We start from the raw sequence: 20,361 nt of genomic DNA, 5'->3' as shown, positions 1-20,361 counted from the left end.
GATGGGAACACTAGTCCGCACCACTAACTCTAAGGGAAAACACCAAGGGGAGGACAGACAACACAGACTCAACATATATTCCCAGGTGGGCGACAACAGGAGACAACAATAAGCCCAACAGGGATCCGGAGGGTAGCACTCAGGAACGACAACCAGGATTAACCACTCCAGTGGGTCAGTATAGATGTCCAGGCAGGAAGCTCTATAACTGGCAACTAGAGAAGTGTGAGGGGAGAATATAAGGAGGTAGGGAGTGGCAGACAAGAAACAGCTGAGGAGGAGAAGCTACGGATCCCTGAGAGAGACAAAGAGGATAGAAAGGCAAACACAGAAAACAATCACTAAGAAACAACGTGATCTTTAGATATAGAGCGCGCAGCCACCCGCTGCGACTTCCTGACCCCGGGTATAACGGAGTCAGACGTGGCTCTTGATACCCTCGTGACAAGTACATCCTGGACAGGGCATCGGCGTTTCCAAGCTGACGCCCGGGCCTATGTTCAACTGTAAAACTATAATCGGCGGAATCTTTACACCAACATATTATTCATATGAACACTTGTTAGAGATAATCTGCCCGAAGATTTAGCAGTGTAAAGGGGCCTTAAGAACCTTATTGTTGGGTGTCTTCTTAATTTGGAAAACATTTTAATTTCAGTGTTCTGCACTGACCCTAACCCTAAGACCAATGTGCCCGGTGTCAATTAATACAAGATCAGAGGAATATATCACTAGATAACTAGGCAGATTTCTAATTCAGGAGTCTGTATTAGCTGGATGCCAACCCCATTCATTACTACGATGGTGGCCAATAGATTGCTCCACAGAACTCTTTTTGGGGGGTTGCATTTTAAAGGGGTTGTCTCGTGAAAAAGAATCTACAGTTTTCGAACCAGTACCTGGATCTGAATACTTTTGTAATTGCATGTAATTAAAAAAGTTGATTAATTCAATAAAATGTATCTGTATAGTGCCACTTAATTTCTTATTTCTTTGACCAGCTCATTAGGAAGGTCGCACATGCTCAGTTTCACCTTTCAACTGTCTCCTGAGCTGTGATAGGGAAAGCATGGACACGCCCACTTAGCTGCAGCAGAAAAGACACTCCCCTTGAGCTGCCAGCCTGATATAAATCTAGTAGAGCAATGAATGGGTAGAGCTCTGGATCCATGTTAGGTACAGGGCTGGTTTTAGCTTTCTTTGAAAAGCATTATCATGGACTACATTATGTCTGATTTTCATTTTTTTACATTATTCGTGGGATAACCCCTTTAATTTACATTTAAATATGTTTTTCAGAAATTGTATTAAAAAATAATCTCATTATAACAAAAAATATCAAATAGAACAGTTCTGGTATCCAGGTAGCACAATCCCTCAGCAATATATATGACTGGCTATTTGGCTTTACGTGGTCGTGTCTATTCTTCCAGCTGACCTCCCGCTGTGGTGCAGAGAACAGAGATAGCAGGAGTGGCTGACCGGCTCAGTACGGGGCTCTATGCCCTCGGCACTATCTTAGTCTCAATGTACTGGAAGCAGAAATTAATCTTTTGTATCATCCCACTGTCAGGAGGTATGATGATGTACACTTTATCCGGCCGGCGGGTGACAGTCCGTACTTGTCACCATCTGATATTATAATCCTCAGTCAAGGCGTCCAGATCAGTCATCCTATATGAAAAAAGATGAATTTTTTAAGACGCCAATAGGTATGATATGGTTTCTGTGCAAAACATCATTGCTTGGCCATAATAAGCAATGACAATCTCACCTTTGATGTACACGTTCAATTGAGACAATTCACAGGACTTCCCTCAATAAAACATCTTCCATGGACCTCCAGTGGCTGGACCCTCAACAGTCCCAAGAATGGGGTTACAAAGTTGCATTTCCTGCCGAAAAGTGGCAGTTCACAAATTTCATGCACCAGATACACATGAGAGCCATTGCACGTCTGACTCCTGACACACTACACTTTTTTACTGTAGGGGAAAAGTAGTGCTACATGGCAGCCATTCAGATAGCAAGGAACTGCCCTCCAAGATGTTCACGCGTCCTAATTAAATTCTCATGAAGAGGGCCCCTTTAAAGTCAATGGGAGATACCGAAACAGTGTATGATCAAACCTCTTTAAAGGATAAGCCATAAATATTACATCGGTCCTTTACATGTAGAGATAACTGCTACAGGTGTCAAGTATCTTAGCTTGTCACTGTGGGGTGATCAAGCTGGTAGACGATCATAAGGCGCATTACCACGACCCGGTACAGGATACAATAAAGTTTATTTTGAGACAACGCGTTTCGGGGTCTCGACGGCCCCTTTATCAAGTCTACATGGAACATAGATAATAGGAAAAGTACAGTAAAAAATTATAATAAATAAAAACATATATATGTACGTTTCAAAGTTGTATATGGAATTTGGTATAGACAGATGTGTACATGTATATGTACATTTAAGAGTCGTATATGGAATTTAGTATATATAGTTATATATTTGCATGGATGAATATATAGATATTGATAAAACATATAGATATCAATAAAACAGGGGAAAACACACTCCATTGGGTGGGCAGGTGCATCAATAATTATATGAATATATAAATAAATGTATATAAAACTATATAAAAGAAGGCTGTAAGAAATCTCTCTGTATACATTCATAAATAAATAGGTTAATTATAAAAAATATATAAAACATAGATGATAAAATATTCAAATACTCGGTTAGGTGAGTAGATATCTCATTGGTACTGATTCATTAGCACATGTGAAAATGCCGTATATATATAATTAGTTGACGTATATTGGTAAGACAGTCTTACCAATATACGTCAACTAATTATATATATACGGCATTTTCACATGTGCTAATGAATCAGTACCAATGAGATATCTACTCACCTAACCGAGTATTTGAATATTTTATCATCTATGTTTTATATATTTTTTATAATTAACCTATTTATTTATGAATGTATACAGAGAGATTTCTTACAGCCTTCTTTTATATAGTTTTATATACATTTATTTATATATTCATATAATTATTGATGCACCTGCCCACCCAATGGAGTGTGTTTTCCCCTGTTTTATTGATATCTATATGTTTTATCAATATCTATATATTCATCCATGCAAATATATAACTATATATACTAAATTCCATATACGACTCTTAAATGTACATATACATGTACACATCTGTCTATACCAAATTCCATATACAACTTTGAAACGTACATATATATGTTTTTATTTATTATAATTTTTTACTGTACTTTTCCTATTATCTATGTTCCATGTAGACTTGATAAAGGGGCCGTCGAGACCCCGAAACGCGTTGTCTCAAAATAAACTTTATTGTATCCTGTACCGGGTCGTGGTAATGCGCCTTATGATCGTCTACCAGCTTGATCACCCCACAGTGACAAGCTAAGATACGTTTTCCAATATATACCCGAGTGGCGACTTGGCCTTCGTCCCAAGGGGCTTCTTGACGCATCTGGCAGCACTGACCTGCACCTTTTATACTTCACTGCTCACCTACAATACGGTTGCACTTAACTTCGGTGCAACCATAACAGGTGAGTCTATCGCATCCACCAGCTCTCTGAAAGAAGCTGTTGCACCTCGACTTACTTACCCTATGAGCGCCTTTCTCACCCTTTGGCCGTTACCTTACAGGTGTCAAGTGTCATTGATCTAATTAGTTTCTCTGTCTTTTCCAGGGCAATTTCATCTAAAAACTCAGGACACAAAACAAGTAGCAGAAGTCGGCTCAAATACTTTCTTGCCGTGCACCTTGTCGTCTCCACAGGGTCTTTCCGAGTTGAAAGTGCACTGGTTTCGCTCTTTGTACCACTCAACAGTATTCTTAATGAGCAATGGGAAAGAGGAAAAAGAGCGGCAGAGTTCTGAGTACAGTGGACGGACAGTTCTCCGATCACAACCTGACACTGGAGACCTCACTCTGATGTTGCGCAATGTCAGCCTCTCTGATACAGATATGTATCACTGTTTGGTGGAAAACATCAGCAGCGAAGCTTATAAAGAAGTGGTCATAGAACTCATTGTCATAGGTAAGTATGTGAGAATGGGGGTCATTATTGTTAATATGCGTTCCTCCAGAAAGTACGGTGAAGAGTGATCTTCCATGGGCAACTTTAGAATTAAGTTACCAAATGTTCCCCCAGCCAACAGTACACCACTTGTGGGGAAAGGTAGGAATTAGGTTTCTCCAGAATGTCCGTCCATGGGTAGACATTCCATGACATGAGGTCACAACAGTCTATTGCTTATTCTCATCAAAAATATTTGGGGAGCTATGGCAGTTTCCACCAGGGGCAGCAAAAAGACTGCAAGACCCGCCTCGTCTTGTCTTCTGTTTACGTTTTTAACTTCTCAATGGTAGCATAGATTTTTTTTTCCAGTTATTGTCCTTTACCTTTAACCTAATGAACTTGTCCAGTGAACTGGTTCCCTTCATAATAGATCTAGCATCAGATAAAATATTTGCATGGTCATTTGTGAAACTTTTGGTTAGGCGCGGTCAACTTTTCTTGTAGAGTTCAATTGGCTCTACTTGTCCCATTGCTCTTTTCTGGCCTTCCAAACCACATGCTCTCAAAATGACCTAATAGTGAAAATTTCTTGGCCAAGGAATAAATATGATAATGGAAAAGACCGTGCACAAATTTTAGGTGATACATTTTCTGTGAACTTCTTGCTGTGCCAAATCATTACACAATGGACATCAATGGCGCCCAATGGACCCTATTGACTTATGTTGGGTTCCATAGGGTTCCATCTGATGTCATGTAAACATCGCAGGCAACAACATTTCATACACAGCGAAGTATTGTGCATAGTGACCTAGCTGAGACCAGTGATTGTAGCCAACAATGCAACAGAGAATGGTAGGAGATACCGATGATGGAGATCCCTCAGCTGTGTGGGAATGGAACCAAATTTAATGCATACTTTTTTTTATTTGGAGACATTAGAATTTATTTTTCGAGAAAAAATTTGAACTTGAAACTGATTATTTATGACTGCAGATATCCTTGAACATACAGCATGTCTATTCGCAAACCAGCAGCTTTCCACCTACTTTGAATTCTCAAAAACATCTCTCTGCAGTTCTTCATCTCCATGACCTTTCAGTCGAATGCACTTTTCATACCCATCAGAATGCACAACTAGTGAGGCAGAAAGTGAAGTAGCTGCTGTGGGAAAGGGAGTGTACACGTGTAGTCAGGTATTTACGTACATACAGTACAGACCAAAAGTTTGGACACACCTTCTCATTCAAAAAGTTTTCTTTATTTTCATGACTATGAAAATTGTAGATTCACCCTGAAGGCATCAAAACTATGAATTAACACATGTGGAATTATATACATAACAAACAAGTGTGAAACAACTGAAAATATGTCATATTCTAGGTTCTTCAAAGTAGCCACCTTTTGCTTTGATTACTGCTTTGCACACTCTTGGCATTCTCTTGATGAGCTTCAAGAGGTAGTCCCCTGAAATGGTTTTCACTTCACAGGTGTAACGGGGTTCCAAAGGTGCACTCGGTCCCGAACTGTTGCTTAGATTAACAGGCCCAATAACCACAGTATCATGAATCCTCTTACTACCCTAACTGACCATGTCTCTAACTTGACACAGAGGGTGCAGGAGCTCAGGGCCGTCTTTTCGAATGGGCACGCTGGGCAGTTGCCCGGGGGCCCCACTTGCCTGGGGGCCCGCCTGCCCAGTGAACCCACCAGCCAACTTCCCAACCGTCATTTAGCAGCGTTGCCGCCAGGGCCGTCTTTACCAAGGGGCAAAAGGGGCAGCTGCCCTGGGCCCAGTTGCTCCTGGGGGGGCCCAAGGCAGCTGCCTCTTGAGCCCTGCTAGCTACTGCCCCGGGTGTCAGGCTGTCGGCTACACAGGCATCATGATCGTACTGTGTTAATGATCTTAATTCTAGGACCTTAATGAGTTTTGATCTAGGACCTTAATGACATCATTACCATGTGACCAGTAACCTAGCAATTACTGGTCACATGGCTATGAAGTCATCACAGGTCCTATCAGGAGTGTTGCAGAAGTTAACTGTGGAGCTTTTCTGTGTAAAGATTACATCAGAAAAAGGTGACATGGGGTTGTTATTTTAATATACTGTAAACTACTGTATAGTGGGGTGCTGTGTACTGTGTGGGGGGCTGTATACTGTGTGGGGGCCTGTATACTGTGTGGTGGGCTGTATATTGTGTGGTGGGCTATATATTGTGTAATGGGCTGTATATTGTGTGGTGGGCTGTATACTGTGTGTGGGGGGGGGGGGGGGTGGCCTGTATACTGTGTGGTGGGCTGTATAGTGTGGGGGGCCTGTATAGTGTGGGGGGCCTGTATAGTGTGGGGGGCCTGTATAGTGGGGGGAGTGCTATACTGCTGTACTGTATAGTGTGGGGGGCTGTATACTGTGGGTGCGGTATAGTGTAGAGTGCTGTACTGTATAGTGTGGGGGGCTGTATCGTGTATAGTTTGGGGTGCTGTATACAGTGAGGTGCTGTATAGTGTGGGGGTCTATACTGCTCTACTATATACTGTGGGGTACTGTATAGTGTGGGGTGCTAAACTGCATACTGTGTGGTGCTGTATACTATAGGGTGCTATACTGCATACTGTGTGGTGCTGTATACTATAGGGTGCTATACTGCATACTGTGTGGTGCTGTATACTATAGGGTGCTATACTGCATACTGTGTGGTGCTGTATACTATAGGGTGCTATACTGCATACTGTGTGGTGCTGTATACTATAGGGTGCTATACTGCATACTGTGTGGTGCTGTATACTATAGGGTGCTATACTGCATACTGTGTGGTGCTGTATACTATAGGGTGCTATACTGCATACTGTGTGGTGCTGTATACTATAGGGTGCTATACTGCATACTGTGTGGTGCTGTATACTATAGGGTGCTATACTGCATACTGTGTGGTGCTGTATACTATAGGGTGCTATACTGCATACTGTGTGGTGCTGTATACTATAGGGTGCTATACTGCATACTGCGTGGTGCTGTATACTATAGGGTGCTATACTGCATACTGCGTGGTGCTGTATACTATAGGGTGCTATACTGCATACTGCGTGGTGCTGTATACTATAGGGTGCTATACTGCATACTGTGTGGTGCTGTATACTATAGGGTGCTATACTGCATACTGTGTGGTGCTGTATACTATAGGGTGCTATACTGCATACTGTGTGGTGCTGTATACTATAGGGTGCTATACTGCATACTGTGTGGTGCTGTATACTATAGGGTGCTATACTGCATACTGTGTGGTGCTGTATACTATAGGGTGCTATACTGCATACTGTGTGGTGCTGTATACTATAGGGTGCTATACTGCATACTGTGTGGTGCTGTATACTATAGGGTGCTATACTGCATACTGTGTGGTGCTGTATACTATAGGGTGCTATACTGCATACTGTGTGGTGCTGTATACTATAGGGTGCTATACTGCATACTGTGTGGTGCTGTATACTATAGGGTGCTATACTGCATACTGTGTGGTGCTGTATACTATAGGGTGCTATACTGCATACTGTGTGGTGCTGTATACTATAGGGTGTATACTATTCTAGTGCGTGATTGTGTAGACAGGGCCCCAGTGCACTGTATTGCCCGGGGGCCTATAATGCTCTTAAGATGGCACTGCAGGAGCTAGGAGAGAAACTCCGTTCTTATGAGTTAGGGCAAGGTTCTTCCACTCCTCTGTCCTCCAGTCCACATTTTGAACCCCAGATCAAGCTCCCAGAACCCTTTTCTGGAGACCGGAAGAGGTTTCTCTCCTTTAAGGAGAATTGCAAACTCTACTTCCGTTTTCGCCCCGTGTCCTCCGGTCCCGAGAGCCAACGCGTGGGGATTATCATTTCTCTACTACAGGGTGAGCCCCAGGACTGGGAATTTTAGTTACCTCCTGGGGCCAGTTGTCTAACTTCTGTGGAGGGGTTTTTTCAGGCCCTGGGTACCCTCTATGACGAACCAGACAGGGCCCTGGTAGCCGAGACGGCTCTTAGGGCACTGGTTCAGGGCCATCTCCCTGCGGAGGAGTATTGCACCCAATTCAGACGGTGGTGTGTCCCCTCAGGATGGAATGAACCAGCCCTGAAGAGTCAGTTTAGGTCTGGTCTATCTGATAATTTAAAAGATCTATTAGTCAATTACCAAATTCCTGAGACCTTAGAGGAGATGATGACCCTAGTTGTCCGACTTGACAGACGAGTTAGAGAGAGACGACAAGAACGACAGTTCTGTTCTCAGATGGTGGTCCAGCCAGAGGCCTTTTCCAGGGACAACACTGAGGTCTCCACCGAGGAACCCATGCAGGTTGGCATAACCCGGGGTAATCTTCGTCACGGAGAGTGCTTCTACTGTGGAGATCCTGGCCATTGGATCAACAAGTGTCCTAAGAGGGTCCTCTCTGACAAGTCTCCTAAGGCAAGACAACCTAAAGACCAGGTACACCCAGATTTTTCTAAAGGTAAGCTTTTGGTACCCATAACAATTTCTCTGGGGGATAATAAGTGGCCGGGTAAGGCCTTTATTGACTCCGGTTCAGCGGCCAGCTTTATTGACTTTGAGTTTGCTTGTAAATTGGGTATTCCAATGTTTGCTTTACCTACACCTATCCATGTCATGGCTATTGATGCTACTCCCCGTTTTCATTCTGGGTCGTCCCAGTATGGTTGTCCTCCAAGAATCTATCTCTCAAGGTAGCTTCTAGAAAATTTGCTCCTCGTTTTATTGGACCATATAAGATCACGGAGGTGATTAACCCGGTATCATTTAGGTTGGAGCTGCCCGAGTCATTCCACATTCATAATGTGTTCCATAAATCTCTACTTAAAAAATATTTTGAACCGGTAGTACCATCGAAAGCCTCGCCTCCGCCGGTTCTTGTTAAGGATGCTGTCGAGTATGTCGTGTCTAAAATAGTGGATGTCAGGAAGGTGCGTAACTCCTTGCAGTACCTGATTCAATGGAAGGGGTATGGACTTGAAGAGAGATCTTGGGTACCTGCCAGGGAGGTTCATGCTCCTAGACTGGTTCGTAAATTTCATTTAGAACACCCTGAAAAGCCATCGCCTGAAGTCTTGGGTCCGGTGGCCCCTCGTAAAAGGGGGGGTACTGTAACAGGGTTCCGAAGGTGCACTCAGTCCCCCATTGCCCGCAGAACTGTTGCTTAGCTTTGGGAATGAGGATCTGTGTTTGACCTCATTCCCAGGGCGGCTTTACTGCGTGGTGGCTCCCTGCTCCTAAGTCTGCGTTGAGCGCCGAGCTGATCCCTCGGTGCTCAACTGGTTGGTCTGTCGGTCATGTGACGCTGGCCACGTCACATGACCCTCACTCCCCACTATAAATACAGGCAGCCTGCTAGCCACAGGTTGCCTGTTAATTTCTAGGTTCCTGGCTATTTGTTGGACTACTGAATACTCACCTGATTCTGTTCCCTGACGATCCTTTTGCCTGCTCCTCCTGTACTGCGCATCCGTCCTGGTATTGTGACCTCGGCTCCCACCTGACTACTCTCTTAGGACTCCTCTTGTACTTCTCTACTCTCCTGGTATTTGACCCCGGCTTCTCCTGACCATTCTTTGCTTAACCCTTTGTACTGCGTAGCTCTCTTGGTTCTGACCCGGTCCGTTCATGTTCCGTATTTTGTCTTGTCTGTCTTCCCTGCACGTATCCTAAGTTAGGGACTGTCGTCCAGTTGTCCCCTGTCATCAGGACTCGTGAGGCAAGTAGGCAGGGCCAGGGGTGAGGGTGGAGCTCCAGTGGTCACTATCCTTCCCCCTGTGTGTGTGTGGACTTGACCGTTACAACAGGTGTGCCCTGTCAGGTTTAATAAGTGGGATTTCGTGCCTTAAAATGGGGTTGGAACCATCAGTTGCGTTGAGGAGAAGTCAGGTGGATACACAGCTGATAGTCCTACTGAATAGACTGGTAGAATTTGTATTATGGCAAGAAAAAAGCAGCTAAGTAAAGAAAAACGAGTGGCCATCATTACTTTAAGAAATGAAGGTCAGTCAGTCAGCGGAGAAATTGGGAAAACTTTGAAAGTAAGGGCTATTTGACCATGAAGGAGAGTGATGGGGTGCTGCGCCAGATGACCTGGCCTCCACAGTCACCGGACCTGAACCCAATCGAGATGGTTTGGGGTGAGCTGGACCGCAGAGTGAAGGCAAAAGGGCCAAGAAGTGCTAAGCATCTCTGGGAACTCCTTCAAGATTGTTGCAAGACCATTTCAGGGGACTACCTCTTGAAGCTCATCAAGAGAATGCCAAGAGTGTGCAAAGCAGTAATCAAAGCAAAAGGTGGCTACTTTGAAGACCCTAGAATATGACATATTTTCAGTTGTTTCACACTTGTTTGTTATGTATATAATTCCACATGTGTTAATTCATAGTTTTGATGCCTTCATAGTCATGAAAATAAAGAAAACTCTTTGAATGAGAAGGTGTGTCCAAACTTTTGGTCTGTACTGTAGATCTATGTTGGGTTTTTAGGCTATGGCATGTCATGTTTAGTAGGGTGACCCATCTGGCAACTGATAATCTTGGCAGAGTTCCATTCCTGAATGTTTTTAATTGCAAGTTCCTGGAGTCACTAGCACAAGTCACAGAGCTTCTTGCAAGAAAGGAAAGTAGATGATCCTGAAACCCTCAAGCTTTATGAGCGAAACAACAAGATCTTATCGGTTCCAAATATGCATGGCGTCACGGACACTCCCATGACAGGTTCCAGGGGATCAGAGAGACTGGCAACACGTTGGTTAATCTGACTGGTTCCTTGTGAATTTTTTGTAACTTGTTTTGGTAATGACCACACCTCTTGCAGGTGTTGTTGGTTTGGTCATTTAATTTCCCCTATTTATTAGTGCTTACACCTTCTGGGGGTGCAGTTTATAGCTTCAGTTTCTGGACTCTGGGCTAGCTAGTTGTTGGATCTCGGTTGAGCTCTTGGCACTGCCTTTGCTCCACGTGAAGTTAAGTGTCGTCTTCCCTATTTGTATTTTGTATTTACTTTTGTATCTAGGCCTAAGGGAGACTCCTGTTCATCCTTCTGGTGGAGAAATTGGTTGTCCCAACTCCTGTCACTATACTAGGGCCCTACAGGGTGTGTTAGGGCTCTAGGTTCCTGTGTATGAACTTTCCTACCATTGAGGTCAGTTCATACTGATAGGTTGTCAGGACTTGGATTAGGGTTGTTCTAGGAGGTGACCTTCTCCTTTACCCTAGTTTGCAGGCCTAGTTCCTGTCCCCTTTCCTCCTGTGCTCGGTATGAAGTTTTCCTCCCACACCGCATCCTTGACACATGGATTGTAATAACATATAATTGTTGGAAAGTTTTCAGTTGCAGATATCTTTCTTCAGAATACACCTTGAGAGAATTAATACTAGATCATAATACGTACATTAGGTAGACTGTATGGCATGGTACCGATCTGGAAACACCAGCCTTGGCAGAGTGACAGCATGGATGCTGTGGTTCTACAAGAACTCCATTTGCCTCATGCAGAGTTCCTGAGTTATTTGAAACTTTTAGCGGGGTGGCTTACAGTCCAATTAACATTTGTCTAGGGGCACAGAGATCTGGTACCTTTTATGGACCTAATGTGAGTATTTTCACTACGGTCACCAAAAAGACAGAAGGTTTGGTCACCCCCTTGTGCAGTCATTTTTGACCTGTCAAGTTAACACAAGCATTATACAGGTGGGAGAAGCTGATCGGTGCAAGCAGCAAATTTTTCAGCATTGTCTTTTTATCAGGATACATTGACGACAGCTCTCAAAACTTTTGCTATTCTGTTTTCTTGGCAGTTAAGGAAGGCATAAGGGCTAATACTAAATGTTCCTAGTGGTCTAGGGTGGATTAGGAATGAATGATAATGTCTTTGGCTATCTAGTTTGGTGAAGGGGGTAATTGGCTTTTATATGTATTATCCTCTGTGCTGACAGATGCCCTTTAGGGTTAAACTTTATATTCATGATGGTCAAGGGTAATGTGAGGGTAACTTATAGTATGTCTAGGATGGTTTAGTGGTTAATACAGTATAGTCCTGATGGTCTAGGCTGGTTAAGTGGTTAATAGGAATAACCCTGGTGTCTAATGGATGGAAGTAAACAAAAGTGACTAACAAGTCAAGGAAGTTACACCCCTATAAGAAGCGCCAAAACCCAAAGGTGTATCAGAGAACAATTTTATGTATATAATCAAGTGATCCAAAGATAATTAGCTGGAAATAAGGGTTGGATGTTCACCCTGATCAGGGTGACTAAAAGGAAAAAGGGGGAGTTAGTGGACAATAGACGCACTACTATAGCATACCTATAATCACAGTTAGTGGAATTAATCACATATATTAACCATATGAAGGTATATTGCAGTAGCCAAAGATAATGATCAACTCAGTTCACGGGGGTGGCCAGCTGGATAAACTCAAGACACCAGCATGGACCAATAACCCCCCAGTCAGGAGCGCCTGTAGAGTCTTCTTGCCCAGTATGAAAAGAAAGGCTTCACCTCTTTGTCTAATGGATGGGTCATTATTGATATTTGGCATCCAATGGGTTACTCCCCGCTCCAGGGATATATTTGCACCCAGTATGCACACATGCCCTTGAATTAAAACTGTCATCAGATATGTGCCTATGACACTGGCTGACCTGTTTCATGTGCACTTGAAGGCATCTGTGTTGGTCCCATGTTCATATATACCCGCATTGCTGAGAAAAATGATGTCTTAATATATGCAAATGGGCCTCTAGGAGCAACGTTGCATCGTGCGCTTCATTATCTGGGACAGTTGCAGGACAGGAAAGAGGCTCGCACGCAGTTCTCTTCTATACTGTGAGCCTCTTTCCTACTGAAGCACACAGCGCAGCATGAGACTTTAGGAGAAGTCAGGGCCAGACGTGATGATGTTTTCACTTCCCTGCCCTGTCAATCAAAGTGGAGAGGGCGCAGCAGTTGCAGAGAGAGAGCTGAGCCTCTAGGTGTAATGGCAACATCCCCGTTGCTCCTAGAGGCTCTTTTGCATATATTAAAACATCATTTTTCTCAGTAATGTGGGCACATATGAACATGGGACCAACACAGATGTCTTCAGCTGCCGAGCACATGGAACAGGTCAGCCAGGGTCATAGGCACAGATCTGCTAACAATAGAAGGTAATCCGTCCACTTTAAAAGATCGAGATCACTTATGATAATTGCTATTATTAGTCATATGTTCTGCAGATACTGTACCTCTTAAAGGAAGCCTGTTTTCAAAGTAAGCATACTGCCAAGGTTTCACCATGGGTGAGGTCGCCTAGTTTGGTGCACCACCGCTATGCCAATAACCTCCCCCTCTTTTTTGTTTGACCGTCCCTAAGATTTAAAGCTGGTAGAAAGGACATTGGGGACCCAGAGCAGCCCTACCCACAGTGCACCAAGAACCTGATTTGGATAAAAAGAAGTATTAGAGGACCAGATTTTTTAAAAGAGAGTTATGGCTCCTACCCTACATGATGGTATGCTTACTTTCATATTGAATTTTGAGGGCACCAAAACTCTGAACCTTCATGGTTGACTACTGTAAATATCCTAGCCACCTTTGATTCTTTTTGTACATGAAGTTGGGATTATGCAGCGCTGTGTGATGGGTCCTCATACTATAGCATAGTGGCTCCACAGGATAAAAATGTCAGAAAAAATATTCTGGAGATCTTAACAAGTCACAATAGTCAATATAGCTCTACAGTTTGAAGGGGCCAACAAACAGGTCTTCATAGTGGATCTCAGCTTCAAGGTTAAGAGTCTAAAATTCAGGCAATGAGATATTGAGGAGAGTTTCAGGTTCTAAGTAGAACTAACCTTTAAGTGGTAAATGATTATTTAAAGAACGTATGCAGCATAAGAGAGAATTTTTGCAGTTGTCTATAATTGCTTGGATAATTTTCGACTTTTGATTCTGTCAGTCCGCTAGCCCTAATCTCACTTCTTTCTGAATTGCCTTTGATTAAAGGCTTCAGTTCAACCTAAAATTAGATTAAATGACCCCGGATACCGGACATTGGAAACAATCCTTGATAAGGTGTAGCTGTAGGGGAGGCAGAAGTAGCCCTTGCACTAGGTCCTGGTGTCCGAGGAGGCCCAAAGGCCCATCTGCCGTATAAGATCACCAGCATTATAAATGGCACATGGTAGGTGTAGGGGCCCTGTTGCAGAGTGTGCATAAGGGCCCATTAACTTCAAGCTTCAGCTTTGACCCTTGGCCCCATTAACATCAATAAATGAGTAGCAAAATGTATGATTTCAGCTTGGAAATATCTGTACACAGCTTACAGGTGAAGCTACTGACATATAGTGCATATTACCAATAAATCTTTAATGTGACATTTTACCTCCTCACAAGACACTATTTATACAAAAGAGATCTGCCAACACGTGAAGGTCATTTCCTCCAAAAACATAATAAAATGAATGACGTTGGCTGAATGAATTAATAATGCAAACATTACTTGTTCCTGTGCGTTTCTGTAGGACCACGCGAAATCCAAATATTTAGATGAGGTGACCTTTTTGGGTTGAACCATCCAATTATACGTACAGTACAGACCAAAAGTTTGGACACACCTTCTCATTCAAAGAGTTTTCTTTATTTTTATGACTATGAAGGCATCAAAACTATGAATTAACACATGTGGAATTATATACATAACAAACAAGTGTGAAACAACTGAAAATATGTCATATTCTAGGTTCTTCAAAGTAGCCACCTTTTGCTTTGATTACTGCTTTGCACACTCTTGGCATTCTCTTGATGAGCTTCAAGAGGTAGTCACCTGAAATGGTCTTCCAACAGTCTTGAAGGAGTTCCCAGAGATGCTTAGCACTTGTTGGCCCTTTTGCCTTTACTCTGTGGTCCAGCTCACCCCAAACCATCTCGATTGGGTTCAGGTCCGGTGACTGTGGAGGCCAGGTCATCTGGCGCAGCACCCCATCACTCTCCTTCATGGTCAAATAGCCCTTACTTTCAAAGTTTTCCCAATTTTTCGGCTGGCTGACTGATTGACCTTCATTTCTTAAAGTAATGATGGCCACTCGTTTTTCTTTACTTAGCTGCTTTTTTCTTGCCATAATACAAATTCTAACAGTCTATTCAGTAGGACTATCAGCTGTGTATCCACCTGACTTCTCCTCAACGCCACTGATGGTCCCAACCCCATTTATAAGGCACGAAATCCCACTTATTAAACCTGACAGGGCACACCTGTGAAGTGAAAACCATTTCAGGGGACTACCTCTTGAAGCTCATCAAGAGAATGCCAAGAGTGTGCAAAGCAGTAATCAAAGCAAAAGGTGGCTACTTTGAAGACCCTAGAATATGACATATTTTCAGTTGTTTCACACTTGTTTGTTATGTATATAATTCCACATGTGTTAATTCATAGTTTTGATGCCTTCAGTGTGAATCTACAATTTTCATAGTCATTAAAACAATGAAAACTCTTTGAATGAGAAGGTGTGTCCAAACTTTTGGTCTGTACTGTATACAGGCAAAGCACCGGATTCACCAGATTTCCTGGAGTGAGTTGTAAAGTTGGGTCCACCCAATCGTACAGGATAGGTCAGCAAGAACCACGTGATGTTCCCCTGGCAGGATATTGTAGGAAACGATTGACTGGTGTGGGTGAATGGTATTCACAGTACCTCACTATTGGTGTGGTTTTTGACGTCTCACAGGAGCTGTTGTGGAAGGGGGAAATCTGGTGAATCCGGTGCTTCGCCTGTATACGTATAATTGGATGGTTCAACCCAAAAAGGTCACTTTGTGAATTGAGCCCACTTCACATTTGGGACCTGCTGCGGCAACCAATTGAGGCAAAGTATTGGAGTTTTTTTTGTATTTATATTATTTGTGGTCCTGGCTACGGTGGGAACAGAGTGGATGAACCAAGATGGGGAGGGGTGACTTGACTGTCAACTATAAATTAGTAGGGTTAAGGGGCATCACAACTCTACTGTACAATAGATGGTAATGATGTGATCCTGCCTATGATATGCCATCATGGCTGAGCAGCCTGACAGGAAAACTCAACAATATTTAATATATGCCATGAGTGCCAGACCCCTCCCAATCAGATATTGATGATATTATGAGGATTATGATAATGAAGAAACGGCACTTACATGTAGTGTTCTTGCATTAATCAATTATTGCCACATATTAAAAATGTGACGTGTTTCGGCACAAACCTGTGCACACTCGAGAACACACTCCCTTTTCAAAAACCCAGCATAGACATGACAGCCTTTCATGAGCTGTGAGCTCTTCTGGGAGTCCGGGAGGCATGTGTGCCTTTGGCATGAATGCTGTGGGTAAGGCTCCCCTGACCCCAGCAAATAGCTGATCATTCTGTCAAGAGAAGTCACAGCTGACAGTGGTAGCCTAGCCATTCATATCAAGACACTAGAGTCTGCTTCTTTTAGACAGTTTCATAATCTCCCCCATTGTTTTGCCTCAAGGCCTCAACAGGTCTTCATTCAACCCTACTAGGGGTCAAAAGCAACAATTGATCTCACTTAATGGAACCAGGATATGGCGTAATGTTCATAGACAACTAATATTAGTGTTCACATTCATTGACTATAGTTATTTTTTTTTTACATGGGCGCTACTGGGACTACTGGACGCTACTAGCAGGAAAATAATTTTGTAAAAGTGAATAAAAAGCATAAGAAGGCAACACGTTTTGAAGAGGGTCCCCCTTCTCCATCAGACTTTCTATATGTTTGCTTTGTATGTTTTGTAGGCATTGGCTCCATCCCTGTCTTGGGGGTCTCTTTGCAAGATAATTCCATTGGGATCTCTTTCATCACGTCAGACTGGTTCCCAATTCCAGAAATGCACTGGGAAGTGGATGGCAACAAACTGGTCACAGGTCAGGAGAACATTCACAACCAGAGCAATGGTCTGTTCCAACTGCAGAGCAGAATAGTACTCAAAAGCCCCAGTGATAGACATGTGTACGGTGCAGTGCGGCATCCAGTGACCGGAAAAGAAGTTGGACTTTATATGGAAATTGCAGGTAAGTCCCATGTTACTTGGTCACTACCTCTTCACAACCTCCGGACCATATCTGTCATCTGCCACAACCTTGTCATCATAGTCTTTATTTTATTCCATTGCTCATCCTAATATATCAGTGACCATTTTTTGTCTCCCCCCCCCAGCGGACATGTTTCCTCGTCTCTCATCGTGGGCCTATGCTTTTATCTTCATCTTTCTGATATTGACAGCGGGAGTCATAATTACAATTGTGCACATTAAGAAGCAGCACAAACAAAAAGGTGGGACATAAAAGGCATTATAAATGAATAGGGGGGAAGGGGTCTCCCTTGCAGGACTCCAATCTAGTAGCCAGAGTAGAGGGCAGCTACAAAAAACATATCCCAGTCTGGAGGACCCATTATGTCCCTACGTTACACAAACAGTCCATTGATTTCCATGGGAATCATGTAATGCTTTCTTTCCCCTGTAGGGGTGCTATAGGGAAATGTAACATAGGCCTCCAGGTTTCTTTACCAAATACATCTGGTTGGAGGGGGTCCTAACATCAGGTTTATCAGCTTAGATTAGTAGCACCCTTCTAACAAAAAGCAATGGTCCAAAGAAGGCAAGTTTTTTAAGAGTACAGAAATCATTGATAGAAAAAGCATAACAAGACATTTATAGGAATATTATAAAGGGCAAGTACAGCAAATATGTGTTTGGGTAAATGAAAATCAGAGCCAAAATACCAAATCTATCTGGGTTAGATCTTTGAAACAGCCATCTCTTGAAAATATTGCATTCCACCCAATATGAAGCAATGCTTTAAGGTGGCCAAACCCATAAAATTAATGTTGGCTGAACCTGTTGATTTCAGCTAGACCAGACAACCATCTAATGTTTATGGAGATGTTCTGACTTTCCTCCAAAGCCAAATGTCAGGGGAAAGAATGAAGGACTGGACTGGGAGTTAAGTGACCACCAGAGATGTCTGGTGCCCATTCACATTATATGCACGCTCAACAGAGCCAAGCAGCGTGTGTATAACAAGCATCTGGCTGACAGATAAGTCTATGGCCAACCTTAGAAAACTTGCATCTGGTTCAAGGTATGCAACTAAATGTTGGCATCTTGAAATTATTGATCTGTCATTGCATAACATATCAGTATATGGATATTGATTCCATTATGTGGAAATGCACCATAAAAGTAGACAAGTTCCCCAATTACCATCAGATGCATAGCAAGGGATTAAGGGGGAGTACATTTTGCCTGCTGGTCAAAAAATTGTCCATCAGTGCTGTCCTCTTTTCTAATATGGTGTTGTGCTTTGTGATTGTGAACTGCGGGCTGACCAGGTTGGCACCCTATGATGATGATCCTTGAAAGTTGCCCTCTAATATACGTCAAGTGTCACAATTCTTCCATGACATAGACCTCACCTCTTCGAGGAAAACCTGGACAGTCCACTGGTCCTCAGTCTGACTGCAGCTTCTGCATTAAACATAGCCACATGGAGGTTCCTTCTTTACTTGTACCTTCAAGATAATGACTTTGACAAGTGATGGGATGTAATCTTGTTCTTCTCCTCTGTTTTAGTGCACCTCCAACAGGCCATAGGTGAGTTTACTACACTATATATCATCATACTATACAAACCAGGTACAGTAAAAGGTATCCAGACATGTATTCTGTCTAACATGATTTATCTTTTCACAGATGACCTCTCTTCTGAAGTAGGTAAGTCTCCAAGGACATAGATAATAGATGACAATTTAAAAGAAATCCAAAAATTGGGCACCGATACAATAAAATTCCCCCAGGTCCAGAATGTGCTGAAATGCAGAAGTGTCAACCAAACTAAGCTTTCAAATGCCCTCAAACTTTTAATAGAAACCATCATTTTGGAGTAAAAAAAAAACTTTTTGAACATTACCACATCATCTTCCTGCGTTCATTGACATTGCTCATGTCACCCCATCCCCCTTGGCCCTAAGTAGCTGAACAGGGTTCCGAAATCTCAATTAAATAAAAATGTCAATATCACCAAAAAATTATTTAGTTAAAATGAGTTGAATATTCATCTGTGACTGGTTATTTTATGTCTTGGTTATAAAGTTTTTGCCATTTCTTTACTGTAGCCTGGAGGCAAGCTGTTATGACTCCAGGTAAGTGACCATATTTGCCTCCTGCAGTTTTCTACTCATTTACTATCACCGTTTTACTTCTTTTTACTCCAGCCGAATTTCACCCTACTCTTTTCAGAATACATTACATTATGTCCTGAGACGGCCCACCCTGAGCTGTCTGTTGCCCCCAGCCTTGCAACACTCATGAATGAACCACCAATGGACCCACCACCTCCAACCAATTCCCGGTTTGAAACTGAGCGTTGCTGCCTTGGCCTACCTGCCTTTTCCAGTGGCTGTCATTACTGGGAAGTTGAATTAGGGGATTGTCTTGAATGGGCTGTTGGAGTGGCCTCCCCCGAGGTCCAGAGAAAAGGACATGCATACATGTTTCGTCCTCAGGAAAATATTTGGTGCATTTCCCGTTTCATGGAAGACTTTAGAGCTCTAGACAATCAAGAAGCCCCTTTGCCTTTTGAACAGCCTGAGCGAGTTGGGGTCTACTTAAATCTTTCTGGGCCCCGGCAGATTACATTTTATGATCCAACAAGTTGGGACAAACTCTATACATTCAATAATGTCGGACATGGTAGAGGAAACGTCTTACCTTTTTTCTGGTTGGGCAGAAATGGAAACAAATTGAGGTTAAAGGGTAGAGACCAATAATCAGTTCACGGATGTAAATATTTAAGGAGAGCGCCTCTTTGTGAAATCATGGAATTTAAAGGAGTTGTTCTGCCTAGGAGCCATCAATACCCATGTTTCTCATAAAAAACAATACAATCACCTGTCTGCTCTCCCACCATGCCTGCACCACTGCCTCATTCCAGATCACTTCCAGTCCCTTCAGGACCAGGAGATGACTTTGTCCCATGTCCACTGTTGTCCATCACAGGCCTCAGTGGTCACATCTGCTTGAAAGGTTTGTCACTGCTGTCATATCGTTCAAGCAGATGTGACTGCTCACGGCCACTTCCCGTCTCATGACCACTGTCGTCACAGCTGCATGAACGGTACCTCACTGCAGGGACCAGAAGCAGCCAGAAACTGGGCACAATGGGGCCAGAAACAGGTTTTTTAAATTTTTTATATGAGGCAGAGGTTAGAGCTATAG

The 20,361-nt window shown here is 43.1% G+C and overlaps 1 protein-coding gene across 3 annotated transcripts in view; it reads left to right on the top strand.

Annotated features, from left to right (window-relative positions):
- The window catches only part of LOC120977908 (butyrophilin subfamily 1 member A1-like), a 63,034-nt gene extending 43,035 nt beyond the window's left edge, over nt 1-19,999 (top strand). For all 3 annotated transcript variants that reach the window (XM_040406070.1, XM_040406067.1, XM_040406068.1), the window contains 7 exons: nt 3,740-4,090; nt 16,880-17,155; nt 17,301-17,417; nt 18,718-18,738; nt 18,838-18,858; nt 19,260-19,286; nt 19,384-19,999. In XM_040406070.1, coding sequence (XP_040262004.1) covers nt 3,889-4,090; nt 16,880-17,155; nt 17,301-17,417; nt 18,718-18,738; nt 18,838-18,858; nt 19,260-19,286; nt 19,384-19,913 — 1,194 coding nt within the window. In that variant the 5' untranslated portion in view covers nt 3,740-3,888 and the 3' untranslated portion in view covers nt 19,914-19,999. The remainder of the gene's footprint in view (nt 1-3,739; nt 4,091-16,879; nt 17,156-17,300; nt 17,418-18,717; nt 18,739-18,837; nt 18,859-19,259; nt 19,287-19,383) is intronic.
- Nucleotides 20,000-20,361: the final 362 nt, after the last annotated feature.

The sequence above is a fragment of the Bufo bufo genome, chromosome 8 (genome assembly GCF_905171765.1).
Source record: "Bufo bufo chromosome 8, aBufBuf1.1, whole genome shotgun sequence".
NCBI lineage: Eukaryota > Metazoa > Chordata > Amphibia > Anura > Bufonidae > Bufo > Bufo bufo.
This window is presented reverse-complemented; position numbering and strand designations above follow the sequence as displayed.